Below are 19,592 nucleotides of genomic sequence, written 5' to 3'. Positions count from 1 at the left end.
GAACTGCTGGATTATTGCTACATCTCATGATTAAAGTATACCTGGATATGAACTTTGTCAGAGCCAATGATATGACATACTTTTGTTTGGGTGGGTCTTGTAAAGCATTTTATCACAGATATCTTCTGGTGTACTTGAAGTGCATCCCTAGAAAATACAAAGTACAGCACAGTGCACAATTACATACTGGAATTGGAAGTTTACTTCTTCTGGAGGTGAGAGAACTTCTGCAGCTCATATATATGTGTGTGTGTATATAGATAAATATATATAAACAAACTGCTTTGCTGGACACAAGTATGAGAGAAGCAGTGTTGGCCACATTGATCTCAAATACCATCCTACTGACTTTTCCCTTGTAGGAACGAGACTATCACATTTTTATTGCAAGACTTTGACAGTTTCATCTGTTGATGAAATACAGATGTCATTTCAAATAACATGCATGCTTTTAAGCGTGGCTTTCTTGAATGGCAAGGGTGTTTGCCAGTACTTTGGTGCAGGAACATGCTTAGTTGGTTGCTGATGTTTCCACATAGGCAGTGCTACAACAGAGTGGAAAAGAATTACCTAATGTTGTGTAATGGGTTGATATGCACTAGCTAGCATTTTGTGAGCTGCTCTTCTGTTTTTCCCTCTCTTACAGAGGCCATTTTAAAGCTTCATCTTGTTAGAGAAGAGCTTTTTTTTCCAAACCATCGTGGAACCTCCTAAGAGCACTTTTTGGTCAATATAGCACCCATGATTCTCAACTCTATAAATAGCTGCTACAAATAATGGTTGCTGCTGTCTTCCAGAAGTGCCCAGTCACTGACAGTGGGGGTAAGGTCTTCCCAAATCCAGCTGTTGGTGTTCACGCAACAGTTGAAACCCTTTCCCTCTTCAGTCTCTTCCTTATAAAAGTTACTAGTGCTCCCAGGGGTATGCACATGGTGGATGCCGCCACCAGCAGCCCGATCACAGCTAGGGCATAGCTTGGGTAATCCTTTGTCACCAGCTGCCCCTGCAAGGGAGAGAAGCAACGTTGGAGCTGTGGGATTGGTGGTTTTCAGGGTCCTGGAGCCAGGTCTGGAGCAAAGCTGCGCATGTGTATCTAAGCAGGACAGCGGAGAAGCATGTGCAGGTTGTAGCAGCCCATGACTGTCCTCGGTGCTTTTCTTTGTCCAACTATACATGCTTAAAATTGACAACAAGAACAGAGCTGCTGACGAAAATAGTGGGGGAAACTTCTGCAAGCTTTGGTAAAGAGCAGATTTTGGCTTGATTTGTGTTTCTTAATGAGATGGCTCAGCCCTGACCTCTGTCAGGTCTCTGTGTTCCTCTCCTGGAGCCTGTGGGCTCATGCTGACACCTAGTCAACAGGGCAGGCCTACTGCAGGTCCCAAATCAGCAATAACATGAAAACAGTATGCATAATTTGTTTCTGTGTGCTAGGAACGTTTCTACAAAAGGTTATGAAACCAGTGGTTACTTATCCAGTAGTAATTCCTCTGTGATAAATACACAGTTCAGTATTCGTACAAAAGTGGTTTGGCCATGAGGAAAAACATATATGATAATTAGTGAAGACTATTATTCCAGCAGCAGCTCAGTTCTGTTAAAATACCACTAATTTTGTTCAAAATGCCATACTTTGAAAGTAATTTTTCTGTTTAAAGTGTATTTTTTAAGATGATATTTGGGTCTTCAACACGAATACAATTTTACTGTTTGAAGGGGTCAATTAAGAATCGTAGAGGGAAATGAGCCCATTTTACAGAACCATTGCATTGAAGTTCTCCCCATTTTACCTTACCAGGGATGGCCCCAGCTCCAGCTGCAAGCTTTCAGAAGGCAGTTTTGTGGAACAATGTAGTTAGGAAGGAAGGCTGTGTCCTTGCGGGAATTAAGGAAAGTTAAAAATAAATTAAAAAAACCCCAACAAACCAAAACTATTTTACCTGTGTGGCATCCCATGCTTGGTATTGTAACGTTCCTGTGAGGATATAGTCAGTGAGGTAAAATATAAATAGGCTTATAATTAGCAAAGGACTAGCAAAAGCCCACATAATTTTCCAGTACCAGTTTGGCTTGCGTCCAATCATGGTGTAAAGATCTTTCTCAAATCTGTGTTTAAAAACAAAAACACATATTTTTGAGAACAGCTGCATACGTTCAATCGATAACTTGATCTGAGTTACTTCAAAACCACCTACAGAATTAAATATGTAAAATAGGAAAGGGGAGTACAGTTGGCCAGAAGAATAATGAGCAGAGGGGTCTTGTCTGAAGAACTGGATCATACAGTGAGGCTGAAATCAAATAAAAAGGATAGCAGGGCTTCCGAGAGGATCCCAAACTGCAAAGCGGTAGCTAGAAACGGGTAGAGCAAGAAAAGCCCCAACCAAATTCCGCCTGGAGTCTAAGTTCAGACTGTTATTGGTGTAAGCTGACAGGGAAAAGCAATGACACTTAACTACTGTGGAGAAAACACTGCTCATTTTTGTGTAGTTGAGTTGTTCTCAGCACTGTTATGTGACTCTCTTTGAGGGAGTACTGATGCTGGGGATGGTACCTAAAATCACACAGGAAACCTGGATTTGTCTCAGAGGCTTTAAACTCATCAAGGACGTAATACCAGCATAGGTGCCTGTACACGTACTGTGCAGCAAATAGACAAAAGACAGAAAATACTAAAGCTTTTTCCTTTAGCTGCCCTGAACCCAAACACCTGCCGTTTAAAACCTTTCCTGATGCTGATGCTTGCTTTTACCCACAAGGGATGACTTGGGACACCAGTGATGTGCAAGGTGACCATCTTTGAAAACAGACTTACTGGCACTGTTGTGCTTGCACTGAATTGCTGTGAAAGGAGGAGCAGAGTTTTGGCAGAAGGTACTTTTGAGACCAAAGCCAAAAAGAGCAGGGAGAGGTGTGTACGGCTCATTAATACTCCCTGGCCTGCAGAGAAGGTGTCAGCCCAGCCTGGCCCCCGCACAGCCCTGAACCTGAGGCCCTGGAGGAGGCTGCAGGGCAGGGGACACACCCATTGCCTTGCTGGTACCACAGCATAGGAGAGAAATGTAGCCCAAGGTAGTAGTTTTATTGTTGGCCAGTGGTCACTTCCCCAGCTATCCCACGGTGAAGAAAGGAGGGTTCAAGCTTTTACCTTCTTATCCCGTAGATATAACACACAGCAATGGTTTCTACCAGCACGATGAGCAGCAGTGAGAGGGTGGCTGCATAGTCATTGAATATGTCAAACCAATAATTTCCGGCCTCCATGGTGAAGATGAGGCCAATCACACAGTTAATGAAACACACAACACCTGCGTGGATAAAACAGGGACCCTGCTGTTACACCTGGAAATCTAATTGCGTGGGGGAAATGTCATACTTCTTGTGACTAAAAAGCTAGTGGGATTTCTACTGATTTCTGCAGGGGAGCAGCTTTTTCAGAGGAGGAAGGTAATTTTTTTTTTTTCCCTTTGGAAAAGACCTGTCTCCATGTGTGTGTGACTATGCTGGTGTATCTTTAAACTGCTGCTCCTTAGATGTGCACAGTCACAGCACAGCATCCCAGCAGGGTCAAGACAACCAAGTCTTGGCTAGAGCCTTGTCCCGTGTGTGTGCAGCATCTGCTGTTACTGCTGGGCATCCTGCTAAAACAGGTTTTAAGGTGGAACAAACGATTTCTGTGCCCAAATGGGAGCTTGTATCACTTTTGGCCAAAGACCGAGGTGGTTCACAGTTGGGATACTGGTGATGTGACGGAAGAGCCACTCACTGCAGGTGTCTTGACATTTTTCCTGGCCCTTTGAGTTTCACTGGGCAGTAGACACCAGTCTGAAGGAGCTGGGGTGTGTTGGGAAGCCTGCAAATACACAGCCATGATTGCTCTAGTGCTTTGAGAGCTCCCGAGGGAAAAGTGCTGTACAGGCTAGGCAGGATTTCCCAAGGGCAGGCAAACCCTTCTGCCAGCATATTTGATATTCCCCTGCTCCACCTGAGGTCAAAAGAGGGACCCTCCACAGCTGTGGGGCACCAAAGCTTTTGCACACACGCGTGCTCTCAGTGTGTGGCCTACACTGCGACATGGTGGGTGCTTACCTGAGATCACCTCCTTGGGGAAGCGGGTGGCGATGACCCTACTGTCAGTCAGCGGCGTGAGGATAGCGGCAGTGTTTCCCAGCATGCTGCCAATGCCCAGCATCAGCAGCATGACGAAGTAGAGGACAGAGTACAGCTGGGGCACCTCCATGTTTTTGATCGCTTCAGAATAGACTATAAATGCTAGTCCTGTCCCCTGGACAGCCTGCCAGCAAGAAGCAGGGAAGAAGTGAGTTATGGGCAGCACCTCAGCCCGATAAAGGACATAAGAAAGGGATGTAAGAGACTGACCGTTCACCATGACAAAATACACCCGCGGTGGTTTTACACAGCAGAGGCAGATGAGATCTTCGCCAGTTTGTTCAGACTGCATGGAAACTGGCGTAGTGCTGCTCATAGCAAAAACATTCGCCCCAAACCTTTGCAACCTGCCCTGCCCCGCAGCTGGAGCCCGCAGTCCTGCTGCATTGCCACCCAGCTCATTTGTGAATGACCCAAGTGAGCCCTTTGCCGGGCTAAGCTAGTGCCCCCTGCCCCATCCTGAGGTGTAGAAATGAGCCCCACCACAGTCCCCAGCAAGGCGGCTCCTGGGGCTGCGGATGTGCCCATGTGGGGCTGAGGGGCTGCCCGGGCTCAGTGGGAGGAAAGGAGAGAGTGAAGCCCAGGTGCCAGCACAAAGCAGTGACTCACCGTATCTAGCTCAGCTTCCAAGCTGCAGTTTTTAAGCTGTGGCGATAATTGGGCGTATTCCTGTGGGTGGGTGGCCATGAGGTAGTCTTTCATCTCGTTGAGGTTGTCTGCTGTTAAAGAGCCTTCCTCCAGGTCGAAAGCATTCAGCAGCAGCAGGATCACCCTGGGGAAGATTACGGGAATTTAATGGCTTTCAAGCCACAGTATAAAATTGAGGCTGGCTTTACGCCTTGTCCCCTTCCCCATCACCCCACCACCACCACGCAGGGATGCTCTGCCAGCCCCAGGGCTCTGCTCTCCCCAGGTGGGAGCTGTGGCACTTCCAGCACGGTGTTGGGACATGGGCAACCTTGCGCTCGTCTCTGCTTTGGAGGGATCAGCTCCTGCGCCCACACTGCTGCTCCCAGGCAGGTATTTTGGGTGCCAGCCAGTGCTGGCTGGCGTCTCTTCCCCTTTGCCCTCTGGTCTCATGTCCACACCCCACCAATTTAACGAGCCTTTTGGCAACAAGAAGGGACTAGCAGCTCTGATTTCCTCTCTGATCAGCAGATAGATTGAAAGCTGTAAAAAAATATGAGTAAAAGTGTAACTGCCACAGGCCCTGTGCCAGGAAGCGCATGTGAGCTTGCTGCCCTGGGGCATGATCCTGCAGGCTGCTGGGCATCTCCAGACCATTGCCACTGAGGAGGCTTAGCTTTTGGCACAGGGCTTAGCCTTAAAGGGGGGATCTGCGCATTGCTGCGTTTTATTAATCAGCCCCCACTCCCCTGGAGCATGTGCCAGGACCAGGGCACAGGGGAAAGCACCGCTGTGACTTGCCAGGCAAACGCATCCTCTCGACCTGGCCCATGCCTGGAAGTGGCACCCAGGTGTCAAAAAGCAAGCCCGCCCTGACCTTTCATCTCAGCCTTCATCGCTTTAAATAGCACCATTAGCTTTATTAGAGCAGTATCAGATCTGATCTCGGGGCAACCCTGGCAGCACTGCATGCTGTTATTTATTTACCTCCCCTCTTACCTTCCCCAGAAAGGCTTGCAGTGAATAACAAGTGAAATACCAGGCTCTTACTTGTTTATACAGCTTTCGTAGTTAAACGTCGCCTTGAAGCCATAGATGGAGAAAGTCACAATGCTGGCAAATATGGATGTGGTGCTGTTGATCAGCGAGACGATGATGGCGTGCCTCTCGCAGTTGTTGGTGGGCTCATTGTAGCTGGCAAATGCAATGAGGCTCCCGAAGCCTAGGCCCAGCGAGAAGAAGATCTGCGTGGCTGCGCTGATCCATGTCTTAGGGTTCGACAGCTGCTCCAGCTGCAAAAACCAGATGGGGAGAGCATGAACATGAAGCTGTGAACAGATGCCCGGTGCAGCCTGCAGGGATGGGGATGGGGACAGGCCCCTTCATGCACCCATTTTAGCTCAGGGGTGTTTTCTGGGCAAGGTTACTGCTCAGTCTGAAAGTAGTATGCTACAGGTTACATTAATGGGCAGGTCTTTTTCTGCAAGAGAAAGCAAGCAGCTTATGGACACTATAGCAGAACAGCCTCCAGCCACTCTCAGCTGCAGTTTCCAACAGCCTGACCTAAGCTACTGCTGCAAAAATTCAATATAAGGAAAAGGAGCATCACCACCTTTTAAAAACCTACATGTTTGGTAACTAATAACATTTCATGAAAAATTCAGTATGATTTTTCTGTACCTTTGGTGTGAACATGTAGACAAGCCCATTCACAGCTCCATGAAGTGTTAATCCTCTGATGAGGTATATGATGAGAACACAGTATGGCAAAGAGGCTGTTACGTAGACAACCTGGGGGAAGGAGGGGAAAATACCTTGGTCTAAAGAATACATAGGACAGAGCTAATCTACTATGGTCAGTCCAACTTACTTTACATAAATAGTTTCCACTACTATGTTTGTTACCTTGTATTAATCTTCAAAGAAATATTTAAAGATAAATCTAACTTTAGATCTGGGTTTTTGGGAGACAAGTTTTTATAAATAATGAAGACCTGTGCTTCTGTTCCCAGGGTCTTCTCTTTAGAAAAATAAGAACAAAATCTAAAATATTTGCAGTGTTTACAGACTCAGTTCTGCAGCATTTAGTGGAGTAACACCAGTTTACAAGTATCTACACAAACTCATTAGGCAAAGGTTATCCATCATCTGCTCTGGAGGAAGGCCTCATAAAAGGTGAAAAATCAAACTATTTTAATTCAGATGGGAAAAAGACTTTAACTTAATGTAACCCAGAGGGAGGATGGGGGGAACAAAGTCTTTCAGTTGTCTTCCATGAGCTTTTGATCACACCCCTGAATTTGAATCTAACTGTTCAATCTCCACATTGGAAAAAGCCACTTGCAGAAAAAAAAAAAGGGAGAATCTGATCACCTTCTTTTTGCTGGCATGTACCCCAATAGCTCACCCAGAAACTTAGATAACCTGCTGCGGTTCTGGCACAAGGGATGCAGTGGAAGCCCCTCGTGCCCTCCCCAACAAGACCCTGCCTTCATGATGCTGTTTCAATGCTCCTTGGCTATTTATTTCTTTTTTGCCCCCAAAGCCAGCTGCAGCAAGTTTAAGAGGTTATTCTTGGTTTACAGTCTCTTGGCTTTCTGCGTTCGGCTAAGACGATTTGGGGATTACAGCCCTCAGCTTACTTCTTAGTGCAGGCTCAGCCAGGACACTGTTTTTTTCCCCCTTGCCCATAACTTCTGCTGTGAATAAAAAGTGAGCAAAATGCCCAGTAAATGTCTTTTTTTCTTTTCTTGCAAAGACCGAGGAATAGACGTCTCCTGACACAGCTCTGCTGTGGCAGACAGCTTTCCACAGGGCCAGCACCCTGGTGGCTGGTTTTGCAGCAGAGGTGGCTGCAATTAAAGGACTTTTCTGGACTTTTTTTTTTTTTAATATTGCTCAGTGTTTTGGTTGAGCCTTCTTCAGCTGCAACTTAACAGGGTGGCAGAGGCAGCGTGGTTGGCTGCTCCAGGGGAAATGCCATAACCCCAAGTAACAGCAGCCACAGCTGCTGCCTTCTGGCACTCATTTATTCTCCCCAGGCCCTGCCTGGGCTCAGTGGGACTGCCCCTGCCTCTCACCTTGCCGGTGGACTCAGTGCCACGGAGGATGCAGAGGTAGACCACCAGCCAGGCCAGTGTCAGGCAGAGCGCCTGCTCCCACTGCATGTTCCCACTGGCCTCCAGCGATGGAGAGATGTTCAGGGTCTGCCGGTACCAGAAGTACTGGGTGGACGACGTCTTCTCGCACTCCTCCTCATAGCCGGTGCGGTTGCTGTTCAGGGGGCAGGTGGCCCACGGCAAGGGGTCCTGGGAGGGAGGGACATGGGGAGAACGCCTGCTGTCAGCACGGTGGGGAGAGCCAGGGTGCCAGTGGGGGACAGGGGCGATGAAGGCAAGGAGGGTGGCTTTCTGCCCTGGGGCTTGCTTGTCTCCACATTGTGCTGCTGGGGGCTGGGGATGACCCTCTCCCCTGGAAATGATCTCTTCTGACCCTCTCCCCCCTGGGGATTACCTTCTCCCCAAGGACTGATGGTTTCTGACCCTCTCCCCTGGGAATGACCTTCTCTGATCCTCTCCCCCAGGGCCAACCCTCTCCCCTGCCTTCAGACAGACCCATCCCAGGGTGCAGGACACCATGGCTGCCAAGGCATATGTAAGCAAGGCATCATGGGCCTGGCCTCGACCGGTGAGAAGACACTGCAATGCCCCTAGGGAGCCCCCGGAGGGGGACACCACTGCCTCATTTTTACTCCCAGAAAAGCGCTTGGAGGGTTTCTGGAGCTTTTGCCCGTCCCACCCCCTGATCCCAGCTGACAATGGTGCCATCATGCAACATCCAGCACCAATACAACACCACTGCGACCCTCTGCAGCCACAGCGGGGCCGAGCTGTGCCACCAGGCACCCACACACCTGGAAGGAGTGGAAGAGGTACCAGAAGGCCCAGGCATTTATCACATTGTAGTACATGGAGAGGAAGAAGGAGACGACGACACTGGCAACACCTGTGGGCATGGAGGGAGGCACTCAGTCAGTGGCAAAACCCCCGGGGAGGGGCACCGTGGTCAGCACAGGGCATGCACCCACCACTGCAGCTGCCTCCTCCTCCCATCAGGTTTAAAAATAAAATGTGTAAGCAAATTAACGACAGTTTGGGTTACCAGGGTAATTTAATAACGTAACAACATAGGTAAGAGTGGACATTGGTAAATGGTAGGCAGCAAGTGTAGGAAATTAAGGCACTGTTTTATCACTCCATGTTGAGCTTATTGGGAAGACGCTCTTGGGGTCAAAGCCCAGTGCAGGCAGCCCCAGGGGCTGGGTTTAGTGCTGGCCTTCACACCATGATTTTGGCAGTCTTCCTGAGGGCAGGGGGACTCACACCAAGTCCAGGGGCCCAGCACAGCGAGCTGGGGTCTGGCCCCAATGCCCCTCAAGGGACGGGGTGAATGCATGCCATGAGGTGTCTGGCTAACTGCTTTGCTCAGCCTGGTGAGACTCAGTAAAACCCCAGCTCCTGCCTGGTTTCTTTGGAAGACAAAGCTCTCCAATCAAAAATTACCTGTGATCCCCAGACACTTAAAACTAAAGATGAGAACATACCGACACCGCAGAGGTAGGGGCTTATTATTTTCCAGGCACCGATGCTGCCCCGACGCATGCGCTGCCCCACAGCCAGCTCCAAGTAGAGTAGCGGCATCCCCTCAGCTATCAGCATGATAAAATATGGGATCAAAAAGCCACCTGCAAGAAAAACCCAACAGACAGCCTTCAGCAGATTAGCAGCATAATAAACATCATGTTGCCCTATTTGTGGTCAAATCACCCCATCAGTGTCCCAGGAGCTGGCAGGGGCTCCTCTCCGGGCACCTTGTGTATTGAGGGCACGGCCCAACCCTGAAGGACATTTCACAGGGTTTCAGAAGGTGTCCCAGGTGCCAGTGGGTGCCGAGCACCTGGGCCTGGGGAATTTTCCGCAGGCACTTGGCAGAGCTGGGATTTCTGCTGTTAAACTGTGCTGGTCACCACCCTGGCATGGCAGGGCTGCTCAGGTGTTTTGTGGGCTGTTTGAGCAATGTTCGGGGCTGGGGCTGTTAAAGGGTAACTAACCCCCAGCCAAACCTTGTAAAAGATAATGAGAGAAGGAGGACAAGGGAAAGATTTACTTAATGTGTGGCATTCAGTGGCAGAGCCAAAGTGCTCAATGAAAAAGTAACAGCAACACCTGTGTTGAATAGGGAGTTTTGAATAACATACTGAAGTCTGGCCTGGCTTAAAAAAAAAAAACAACCCCAAAAGCTCCCCAAAACTCCCATGCAAAGCACCAGCAAAGGGGTGAAGGCTTTTGCCCCAGGGTCCCACCTGCGGGAGCAGACCCTGGGAAGGAGGCATACAGCCTCCTCCCACCCCACGTCTGCTCATCCCTGCTTCCCCCGCACGGAGAGCCACAGGAACGGGCAGGTTAGCAGTGAGGGAGGGGAAAGGACCTTCACACCTGGCAACCAGGATGCACTTTGGCTTAAATTTCTGCTGGGGAAAAAAAAAAAGAAAATATCCTTGTCCTCGACTTGGGGCTCACTTCAGAAAGAGCTGCTGACTGAGTCAAAACCTGGATTTTTGTGAAGGCTTTCCTGCTTCCCTTTTTACAGCAAGCCAAAAATATTTACGTAAATATCTCTTATTTAGGATTTAATCTGCAGCATTAACATTCCTTGCAATGGGCTCTGTGCAGCACCATGGAGGAATGAACTCTGGGGAGTGACTGAGGCAAAGAACTGGAAATAAACACTGAGCAATAATCCGGTTTATTCTGGGAATTAATTTCCCACCTCCTGGCTCTCGTTATTAACAACCCCTTTGTTAGTCTGTTAGATAACTTCCTATGCCGCAAGGGAGCTGTTGGAGGTTTAAGAGCTCCCACAGCTGCTCTGTCCCAGCAGGGTGCGAGCTGCCCCAGCAGCCGCCGAGGGGAGTTTTGCCACATATGACGGGGGCAAATCAGCATTAGGCCCTTTGCAAAGGCTTTTTCACCCTCCCAGCAGCATTGCCACGTGCTTGGCGTTGGCTTTGCCATCTTGCAAGGAGGAAGAGAGCCTTCAGGCTTGTTCTTCACCCCAATGTCCCCCTGCAGCTGGGGGTGCTGGGGCTGAGCCCCTTGCCCCTTGCTCTGCACCCTGTTTGCACGCAGATCTTGCTCCCAACACTACTTTCCCTACAGGGTTGAACCAAAATGGCTCATCTAAGTGACTCAGGGCAGCCATATGAACCAGCTCCTTATCCACCATGAACCAGCACAGCTCCACTGACCTCCCTGCTCATTTACACCCAGCATTTCTCCCTATGGTGCCAACTGCCTGCAAAGACCAGCTCCCATGCCAGACCCCTGCAGTTGGCACAACATGTGGAGTGTGCTGTGGGTCTGGTTGAGGCACTGGGCTTGGCCAGCGACACCCTCACCTCTGCTCAGCATCCCGCCTGGTGCCCAGGGGCTTCCTCACTCAGGGCCAAGCACTGCTGAGCACCCACCCTGCTGTAAACGCACCCTAGTGTCACTTCAGCCTGGCCCAGCCTGCTTACGGGCAGACTAATTGCACCTACGAGGTCTGAACCCCCACCTCTGCCCAGGTCAAGCTCTCTGGAGGAGAGCAAGGAAAAAGAGACAATGTGCTGATGAACAGAAAGACAGGAGGTTGTAAAGTCTGCAAATATCCTGTTTATGAGTATCATCAGCACTAAAGGCCCTATTGCACTGCTGGGCAGGACAGGGACTGGCTCTGTGCTTTTCTACAAGGAAGATGACAAACAAGCAGTTGCTGGCATCCCCCCCTAAGCTCAGTGTCTGGCATATCCAGCTTTTAAATTCCTGAAACAGTGTTTTGTCTGCATGGGTTTTGCAGACCCCTGGAAAGCCACCGAATCCTTTTTAAGACGGCAGCGAAAAACAATTAAGAAAAGCAAAGCCTGCTGTCAGGATTTTTAGTTACACAGTAGGGACAGCTGCCTCTCCCCAGGGAAATTTAACCAGGGAGGACAAAAATAGTGGAGAAACTATTCTCATAAAAAACATGCTTTTCAGAAAATATTTGGGTTCATTTAATCTTTTTTTTTTCAGGTTAATCAAGTGTTCCAGTTTTGGTTGCATTTCATAGAATTTTCACCATCTACTACACTACTGATGGCTGATAAGCTAAACCACGCAAAGCCCCCCCAGTGTCTGAGTTTTGCTGCCTTCAGGATGTCTGCAGGATAGGCTGCTAGTGAACTAATCACATGCAGTTTAACTGCATACAGAAACACTTGCATTTTAAGCTTTGTGCTAGAGTTCACTGTCAGACATGAAGTCTTTACCCTCAAAAGCATCTGTGTAGAGGAATACACCCAGAATTGCAGCACGATTGTCACGTCTGCTACCTGAACCGTCTAAGAAAGCTTCAGCCGCTGCAGCATCTAGCCTCTACTGTAACTTCACCCACTGTATTACCTGGATTTTTCTGACCTGATCCCAGAGAGCAGCTCTGATGCAGTCCCAGCACTGAGCTGGCTTTTCAAAAACCAGCATGAACCAACTCCTACCACCACATGTGTATTTAGAAGTAAGCTACAAGCCAACAAAATAAGCAAAAAGCACTCAAACACCTCAGTGTGTTTCTTCCTGAAAGGAAGAAAAGGTGGAAGCAGACCAGAAGCAAATGAAGCAGATGCTCATCATGTCACTTAATGCCCAACTGAGATGAGTCCAACACTATGACAATGGATGCAGTGTGAGAAGCAGTATAATACTGGGATGTCTTATAAAGACAGGGTCTTTTTAAGGATTATTCAAAACATGGTCATTAACCAGTGGTAGCTGTATACTAGAAGAGATTATTAATGTTCAGTTTTAATTCATCTAATTAGCTGACTTTTGATTTCTAAGGAAGAACATCTGTGGCTGGTATACAATACAGACATCACCTTTCTTCACTTTGGACCTTGCAGAAGGATAAACTTTCAAAGAGTTTTTTTCTGGAACCCAAACCAATTCTTTCCCTGTTTTCAAAGCTTCCCAGGAGGCTTTAGCTGTGGAACTCCTGTCGATTAAGGAATTTCAGCCAACTTCAAGGCAGATTTGCAGCCAAGTTATCACCTCCTAAAGTAAGGCTTTGTATAAGACAACACATTAATGACAGAAACTTGAAAGGATACAGCTAATCCTTAAATTAAATCAGTGTAAGCATCTCCCCTTCTCAGTATGTTCGAAGTCCCCATATGTGAACCTACAAGGAACTGAACTAGTTTCTGATGCCTTCAGAATGGTTCAACAGGGCAAGAAAGTAATAAATTAACACCATGTAGACCCACATCTCTCACTCTACCTCCATCCTTTAAGAAAACACGGGCCTTCCCACTGTTTCATTGCACTTCTAGGAAATGAGTGCCACTATATTGGGGCAGCTGTCAGGTAAAAGCCTTATACTAAAGAATATGTAAAATAAAGCAGCAATAGAAGAGATTGCACACCAACAGAAAGCCTGACCTCCTACTTTGCCCTGGACTTTGCTGGGTGGACAGGGTGTAGCACGGACTGTTGGATTTAAAGCTTGCCACACTCCTCGAGGGAAGCAAGAAACATAAACCACACTTACCTCCTCCGTACATCTGACATAAGTATGGAAACCTCCACACATTTCCCAGCCCTACGGCATAGGAAATGCAGGCAAAAACAAACTGCAGAGGATTGTCCCATAGCGGCCGGGATTTCTCCATTGCCTACTTTGCAGGCAGAAGTTTCAGCACAGCCTTCCTGCCTTCACTCCTTCAGGTACTCTGCCAGCCCTGCCTCAGACTCCACGCCAGCCTGGCTTGGAGGGGAGGGAAAGGCGGAGAAGCTATGCTTGCCAATTCCTATCAAGCTTTTTAATTACTAATCTTATTAACAGGCACATACTGAAGTAGGAATGCTGGTAAATAGATTATAGACACAGACAGAACTATAAAATTGGTACTTTGGGTGAATAGCTGCTTGGGTTTTGACTGGCATTTCTGGGAAGGATGTGAGCACAGGGATTTTTATCAGCTCAAATGCTGACTTGACACTGGGAGGAAATAACACTGGGGCTGCAGTTTGGTTTTGGAAATGGGACACTCCTTCCCACAGGGCTCTCTTCCCTAGGAGTAGCATTCGTGTGTGTGTGAGGCACCAGCTTGGATTTGATAACATAGGGAAGGGGTTCCCACACCATTAGGACTGGGCTTAGTGACTGTCAGAGCTGCCTTTTATTCCCAGTGTCCCTTGCCCTAAACAGGTCCTCAGACATCCCATCACTCACTTGTGCGCTGGTGCTCACCCCAACCAGTCCAGCATACTCCCCAGTTCCCAAAGTGGCCTTGAAACAGTCCCTACCAGCCATGCAGGTGCCCAGCCTGCTGCAGCCTCGAGTACAACACTCAAGTTTGACCCTCCAGGAATACTACCCTTCCTCTACATGCTCTGCATGTGTATGAGAGCCTGAAATAGCCCAGTCTCTTTTCACTTACCTTCATGCTCAAACTCCACTACTGCAGATGAACTTTTCTGAGGGGTTGCTGTTTTAAAATACTTTCAAGCAGCAGGGACCAAATATATACAAAGGCCACTGGGAGATGGTGTCTGTGGCCCACTGTGGAGGCAGAAGGACCTAGGAGGCCTTTGGGTTGTCTGAACACACACTGAGATGCCAGGTCTCAACATGAACCCTGGGACCTTGGGCCCCTGCCAAGGTACACTTTGAGCTCAACCACTTCAGACAGGTCTCCCAGTGAAGGAGGCTGCCGGCAGTGTCTGTAGCAATAAAAAGGGACTGAACAAGCCAAGGATTCAGCCTCCTTCCTCTGTCTAAATGTGTTTTTTTTTCAGGCCAGGACTGACCACCTTTCAGGTCCATTTTACAAGTAAGACTCGCTCAGCTGCTGTCAGTCTCACTCCTCCAGCGCCAGGAACTTGCTCCCTGCCAGCGCTGTGTGTGCTGCTCCAGCATCCCATCAGGCACTGGCAGAGCCAAGGCATCCAGCTGCAGGTGCAGGTGAGGAACCCCTACCACGGGGCCTTTGGACATCAGCCCAAACTCCAGAGTATATTGTGCAGTATTGCTGAGACCAGGAGAACCAGTCTGGTGGACTTGCTGACCAACCACCTGTAGTAGGAAAGTCACAAAGCGGGACACTGCTTTTTTGCGTGCTAGAAAAGGTGACTGCAAGAGGTTTATGCATCTCCCATGAGTGAATCCATTCTTCGCAGCACGTTTTTGTGCTGCTAGAAATGGAGGTTGTCATTGGAAAACATAAGGGTTTGCCAAACCCTTCCAGAATAGTTTTGAGGGAGCTCGTGGCTCTTCTGCAAGCTCCTTGCAGCTCTTGTCTTGCCTGCAGAATTGCAACATGCCAGCTAGCCCTGGAAATATGTCTCATGGGTAAACCTGAATTCTGCTGGAAGGAAAAATCCAAGGTAATTTTAGATCCATAAGCTATTAAATTGAAGGACATACACTGAGAAGCTACAGATATGTTAGCTGTCCCATATCACAAAAACTTTTGCAAATTATTAAAAAGTTAAACATCCATCACTGCCAGTGGGATTTATTACAAATGATGCTTATAAATAACTTACAGCATTTAATAACTCACAGACAGGACAGCCTTAAAAAAACAGCACATCACTAGCACTTGGGATGCTTCTGTATGAATAGATTACTGCTACTGATGAGCATAATCAAGTTAAACATTTCCTTGGCTCTGTACCTCCTCCCCACTACATTTCAAACTAGTTTACTAATGGACTGGGGAGACTGTGCAGGCAGAGAGGTGTAGTGTCCTCAGCTCGGGTCAGGCCAGATCAGGAAGTTCAGATGCAATGAGATGAATCCTTGCCTCTCTCACAAATGTCAGTCTCATAAGCAGCTTGGATCACAAACTACTACGAGGGTTTTTTTATGCTCATAGGCAGCCAGCAAAGTGCCTGTCATCCAGTGGCTCCTTGAGAGACAGGCTTAAATATATTTAAAGGTATTTAAACAGGTAACACTCAGGAATTCTGGCTGTGGAACTTTTTCCATATACACCTCAAATGATAGATAATCAATATGCTATTTCTGATGCTATTCAAGATTTTATCTCCTTTGAACTTCCTTCATTTGGGTTGGGCGGAGACCTGGGCTTTATCTTCAGGGACAAAGATAAGCCTCTAATAGATACATGGCAAGAACTTTTGATCATTTCACTGCTCATGTTAAAGGAAGATTAGAAAGAATTTTTTCCCCCAGTACCTAACAAATTTGAGAGTGTGAGGTTTGGGGGAGTGGGTGAGAAGGGCAGGGGTTCACTTCCACAGCAGGCCAGGGACTGATGGGACAGCATGAGAACTGCCCTGTGTAAACCTAATCAGAAGCTGGTAAACAAAGCAGAGAATCCCATTTCTCACTGAAGCAAAATTGGAAGTACTTCGGTGAAGGTACCAACTAAAAATCCTGGGTTTGCGTCTCTTGATGCCAGTACAGTAAGAAGCCAAATGCCTCTGCCAGCTACTTAAAATCAGACAAAAAGGGAGCCTGGGGTCCTAGCAACAGGTTGGGGACCATGATTTGAGGGTGTGAGAGAAGCTTAACAGTTCTATTGGCAAAAGAGATGGAAACAAGGGAGGAAGGAATAATAAGCAGCAGTGGAGGAAGTCTGGTATAGACAAATCCTAGAGAATTCTACCAGGTAGTCTGGACTTTATTATGCTACACCCAACATGTAGCATATAAACCCTAAGTTTAAAAAGAAACCCTCTGGGCTTTTCTTGATGAGCCAGACATGGGAGAGGGACAAAGTGTCAGCAGGGACTAGTTCTGATGTTTAGTATCTGCCATTCCTGGAGGCGCCCACTTCCAAATGGAAACATGCTGGCTGTTAGCATATTAGATGATCATCAAAGGGAAGTGATGGAAGAGTCTCCACAACTTCTGAAAATCTTTAGTGATGCTATCAAGGGAAGCAGATATACAGCCAAGAGAGTAGCAGCTCCTACTTACAGTTTTTCTGTTTGTTTCTGTTCACAGTTGCTACTCTAAGCTACACATTTCCTTACTTTAGGAGAAAGAAAGAACCCAGCTGGATTTCCAAATCTTTGACAACTCATAGACCATGACAACTGCTGGGTGACTGCTCTATGCGTTATTGGAGATTACAGTTAGTCCTCTAAGCAGTTACTAGGATTGCGGTTATTAGGATTGCAGTTATTCCTTCCAGCTCATCACTACTACTTGCTGCTTGGTGCCAAATTACAGATGATGCCCTTAAGGTCTGTACCCTGAAGTCATATCCAGCCTCATAAACACCCTTAAAACTGTTTTGCTTTACCTCAGCGTCCCAAGAAAAGCATGCCTGAGAAGAGTCCCTCTTTTTATTTTCCTTGCTTTTCTTTAGCACCACAGCTCTATCCATCTTGTGACTGTGTGGGTTTTTTAGGGTACTCCCTGCATGAAGGGGCACTCAACGCAGTTCTGATTCACAGAACTGCACCCAATTCACCTAGACCTCAGAACTGGCCTGTGTAAAACAAAAGAGCCACAAACTGGCACCTCACTAAAATAAAAAAAAGATACCTGGCCTATTCAGTCAGTTCTTCTGCTTGCCCTCTGTCAGTTCATGCTTTCTCTCTGTCAAAGCCTGCCTGCAGTTTGGGGAGGTCTCTGGGCTGCTCTCTTATTCACCAGCAGTTGTCAGTCGTGAGCTGCCCTGTCAGAGTCCTCCACCAACCACTCAGCATCACCATCACTTAAAACAGACACTCCAAGACACTACATTAACAGGTTCCTAAAAATAATAATGAAAAAATAATTAAAAAATAAAAGTCTATACATATTAAGACTGCTGAAACAGAATGACATTTATCTACCCACCTTTATTTGGAGAAGAGTTGACCCCAAATAGGCTGCCTAATGTTTCAGGATATGTCTGAAAGGAGACTCTGATAAGGAGGGCAGATCTGGGTGCCTTCAGGGAGAATCTGTAGGCAGCCACAGCTGGGCAGGAATTCTGGGCCAACGCTTTCACTTGGACACTGTCAAAATTAACAGTCAGAGGGTAACTCCCGTGGGCACATTCTCTGCTCAATGCCAGTTAGAATCATTTACAATAATAATTACAACAACAATTCTTACCTGCTCACATACAAACTTACCTTCAAATTACATTAAATTGTTTTTTAATATGTTTTAGAAGGCACATCCTCCTAGAACAGATCAAACTTTTTAAGCTTAATCCATTCAGCCACGTGACATCCCAAGACAATTCACGTTTGTTTCCTGAGGCAGTAAGAATCATTTCACTGTGGTCTGACAGTATCTGGTATCACGCAGAAGCCAAGAGCCATCCTTGATAATGCCAGAAGAGGGAAATCAAACTGAGGAATCATAAGAACTTTTTGGCTGGATTGAAATTTAAGTGCCTGGCAGATGAGTGTGGGTTTCCCAAAGCAAGGTATGTGGGAACTGTCCAAATTGCAGCTGTCCTTAGATCAGTCTATCAGATAAAGAGGAGCGCTTGCAGTTTAAGTGTTAATACGTATTAGCATTCATCTTAGGACATTTAAAAAAATGGCTCTTATCTACAAGAGAAAAAACAGATTAAGGAGTACTTTAAAGAACATTGGGTAACGTACTGTCTCATTAAGATGGTAGCATGCAGCACTGCTGGCTCATTTATTAACAGTCAACCTCTGAACTCAAGTCACAGTTAGAGCATAGGGTTGGTTGCGAGCTGTCAGAGTCAATACTAGTGAAGATGAGCTGCCTAGATTTCATTCCCAAAGAAAATATTCTTCAGTCTGCAAGCAAAAAAAACCCACAGAGCTTGAAAGAGATTTGATCCCTGCAGATCAGCCAGTTATAGAGAAATTTTCTTTTTAAACATTCCTTCAGGCACAAGTCGGGAATTAACAGCTGAAGAGGAAGAAATGGATGGTGTCTATCTGAGCACTATAATGAAATACTGAAGAACAAAGGCTGGTAAAAGCACTTAGAATTTACACCTCAGGGAAAGAAATGAAGTTTTAGAAACATCAGACACTGTCAGGAGAGGTTCAGATGTCACCTCCATCTTCAAAATATTGTACCTATCTCAACAAAGAGAGAATCGCTACTGTATAATGCTCCAGGTCTTCTTTGACAGGTACCTCATCTTTGACAGATGATGTATTTGTCATCAAGAGCTCTACAAGACCTTTACTCAGCCATTGTACAACACAAACCAATGAGAGCATCACACTGATCTCATACTCACTAAACTGTCAATCTGCAAATAAATCGAAGTAATCAAAGTCAGGGTTTCAATTTTGCACTGCACAGTCCTCTACAAGATTTGTCTTACTCATTTGAGGAGATAACAAGGTCTGTAACCATGCTTGCCTACAGCCAACTTATTTCATTGAGACCTATCCATATACTGAAGTTGATAGTGTACCTTCTAGTTGAGCTGGTTTCTAAGCAGATAACAAAGGCCTATCACAGAGTCAAGATTCTAGCTAAGTCAACAGCCAAAGATTTATCAGAAAAGGCCACCAGAAGTCATGAGATTCTCTGCCTTTCTTCACCCTTTACCTGCCATTTTAGAAATATTAAAAAGAGTTTTATTACAAAGAAAAACACAATATTCACCCAGGTAAGTACTCCTGTTGGTGTCAACATAATTGCTCTGAGCAAACACAGGCCAGAAAGCTCTCTGGCACATCCCTATTAAGAACTTAAGATTTTAGTGAGTGTACAAGGGGCAAAATAATACCTTTCGTGAATTCCTGCAT

At 46.9% G+C, this 19,592-nt stretch overlaps 1 protein-coding gene across 3 annotated transcripts; it reads right to left on the bottom strand.

The window, feature by feature from the left end:
• Positions 1-172: 172 nt before the first annotated feature.
• On the bottom strand, positions 173-18,551 carry SLC6A20 (solute carrier family 6 member 20). 3 transcript variants are annotated; one of them, XM_075055324.1, is made up of 12 exons: positions 17,695-17,783; positions 17,398-17,608; positions 9,401-9,541; positions 8,711-8,802; positions 7,878-8,105; positions 6,478-6,588; positions 5,848-6,089; positions 4,780-4,942; positions 4,090-4,294; positions 3,149-3,308; positions 1,941-2,106; positions 173-1,003 (listed from the first exon to the last, which is right to left on the bottom strand). In XM_075055324.1, exons 3-12 carry the CDS (start codon positions 9,513-9,515, stop codon positions 854-856), a joined length of 1,632 nt encoding a protein of 543 aa, XP_074911425.1. In that variant the 5' UTR covers positions 9,516-9,541; positions 17,398-17,608; positions 17,695-17,783; the 3' UTR covers positions 173-853. The 3 variants fall into 3 exon arrangements, with proteins under 3 accessions (XP_074911425.1, XP_074911415.1, XP_074911405.1); XM_075055314.1 differs by lacking the exon at positions 17,398-17,608 and having other exon boundaries at positions 17,695-18,551; XM_075055304.1 differs by having other exon boundaries at positions 17,398-17,747.
• Between the last annotated feature and the right edge of the window lie 1,041 nt (positions 18,552-19,592).

Source organism: Buteo buteo, chromosome 2 (genome assembly GCF_964188355.1).
Source record: "Buteo buteo chromosome 2, bButBut1.hap1.1, whole genome shotgun sequence".
Classification (NCBI taxonomy): domain Eukaryota; kingdom Metazoa; phylum Chordata; class Aves; order Accipitriformes; family Accipitridae; genus Buteo; species Buteo buteo.
This window is presented reverse-complemented; position numbering and strand designations above follow the sequence as displayed.

What these genes read in the sequence shown, in the direction of transcription:
- SLC6A20 (XM_075055314.1), bottom strand. Translation starts at nt 9,515, where the DNA reads ATGCTGATAGCTGAGGGGATGCCGCTACTCTACTTGGAGCTGGCTGTG. An exon ending in GCACTGAGTCCACCGGCAAG is followed by an intron (nt 6,589 to 7,877) that starts GTGAGAGGCAGG and finishes TCCTTCCCCCAG; the next exon opens with GTTGTCTACGTAACAGCCTC. An exon ending in CCCCAAGGAGGTGATCTCAG is followed by an intron (nt 3,309 to 4,089) that starts GTAAGCACCCAC and finishes TTATCCACGCAG; the next exon opens with GTGTTGTGTGTTTCATTAAC.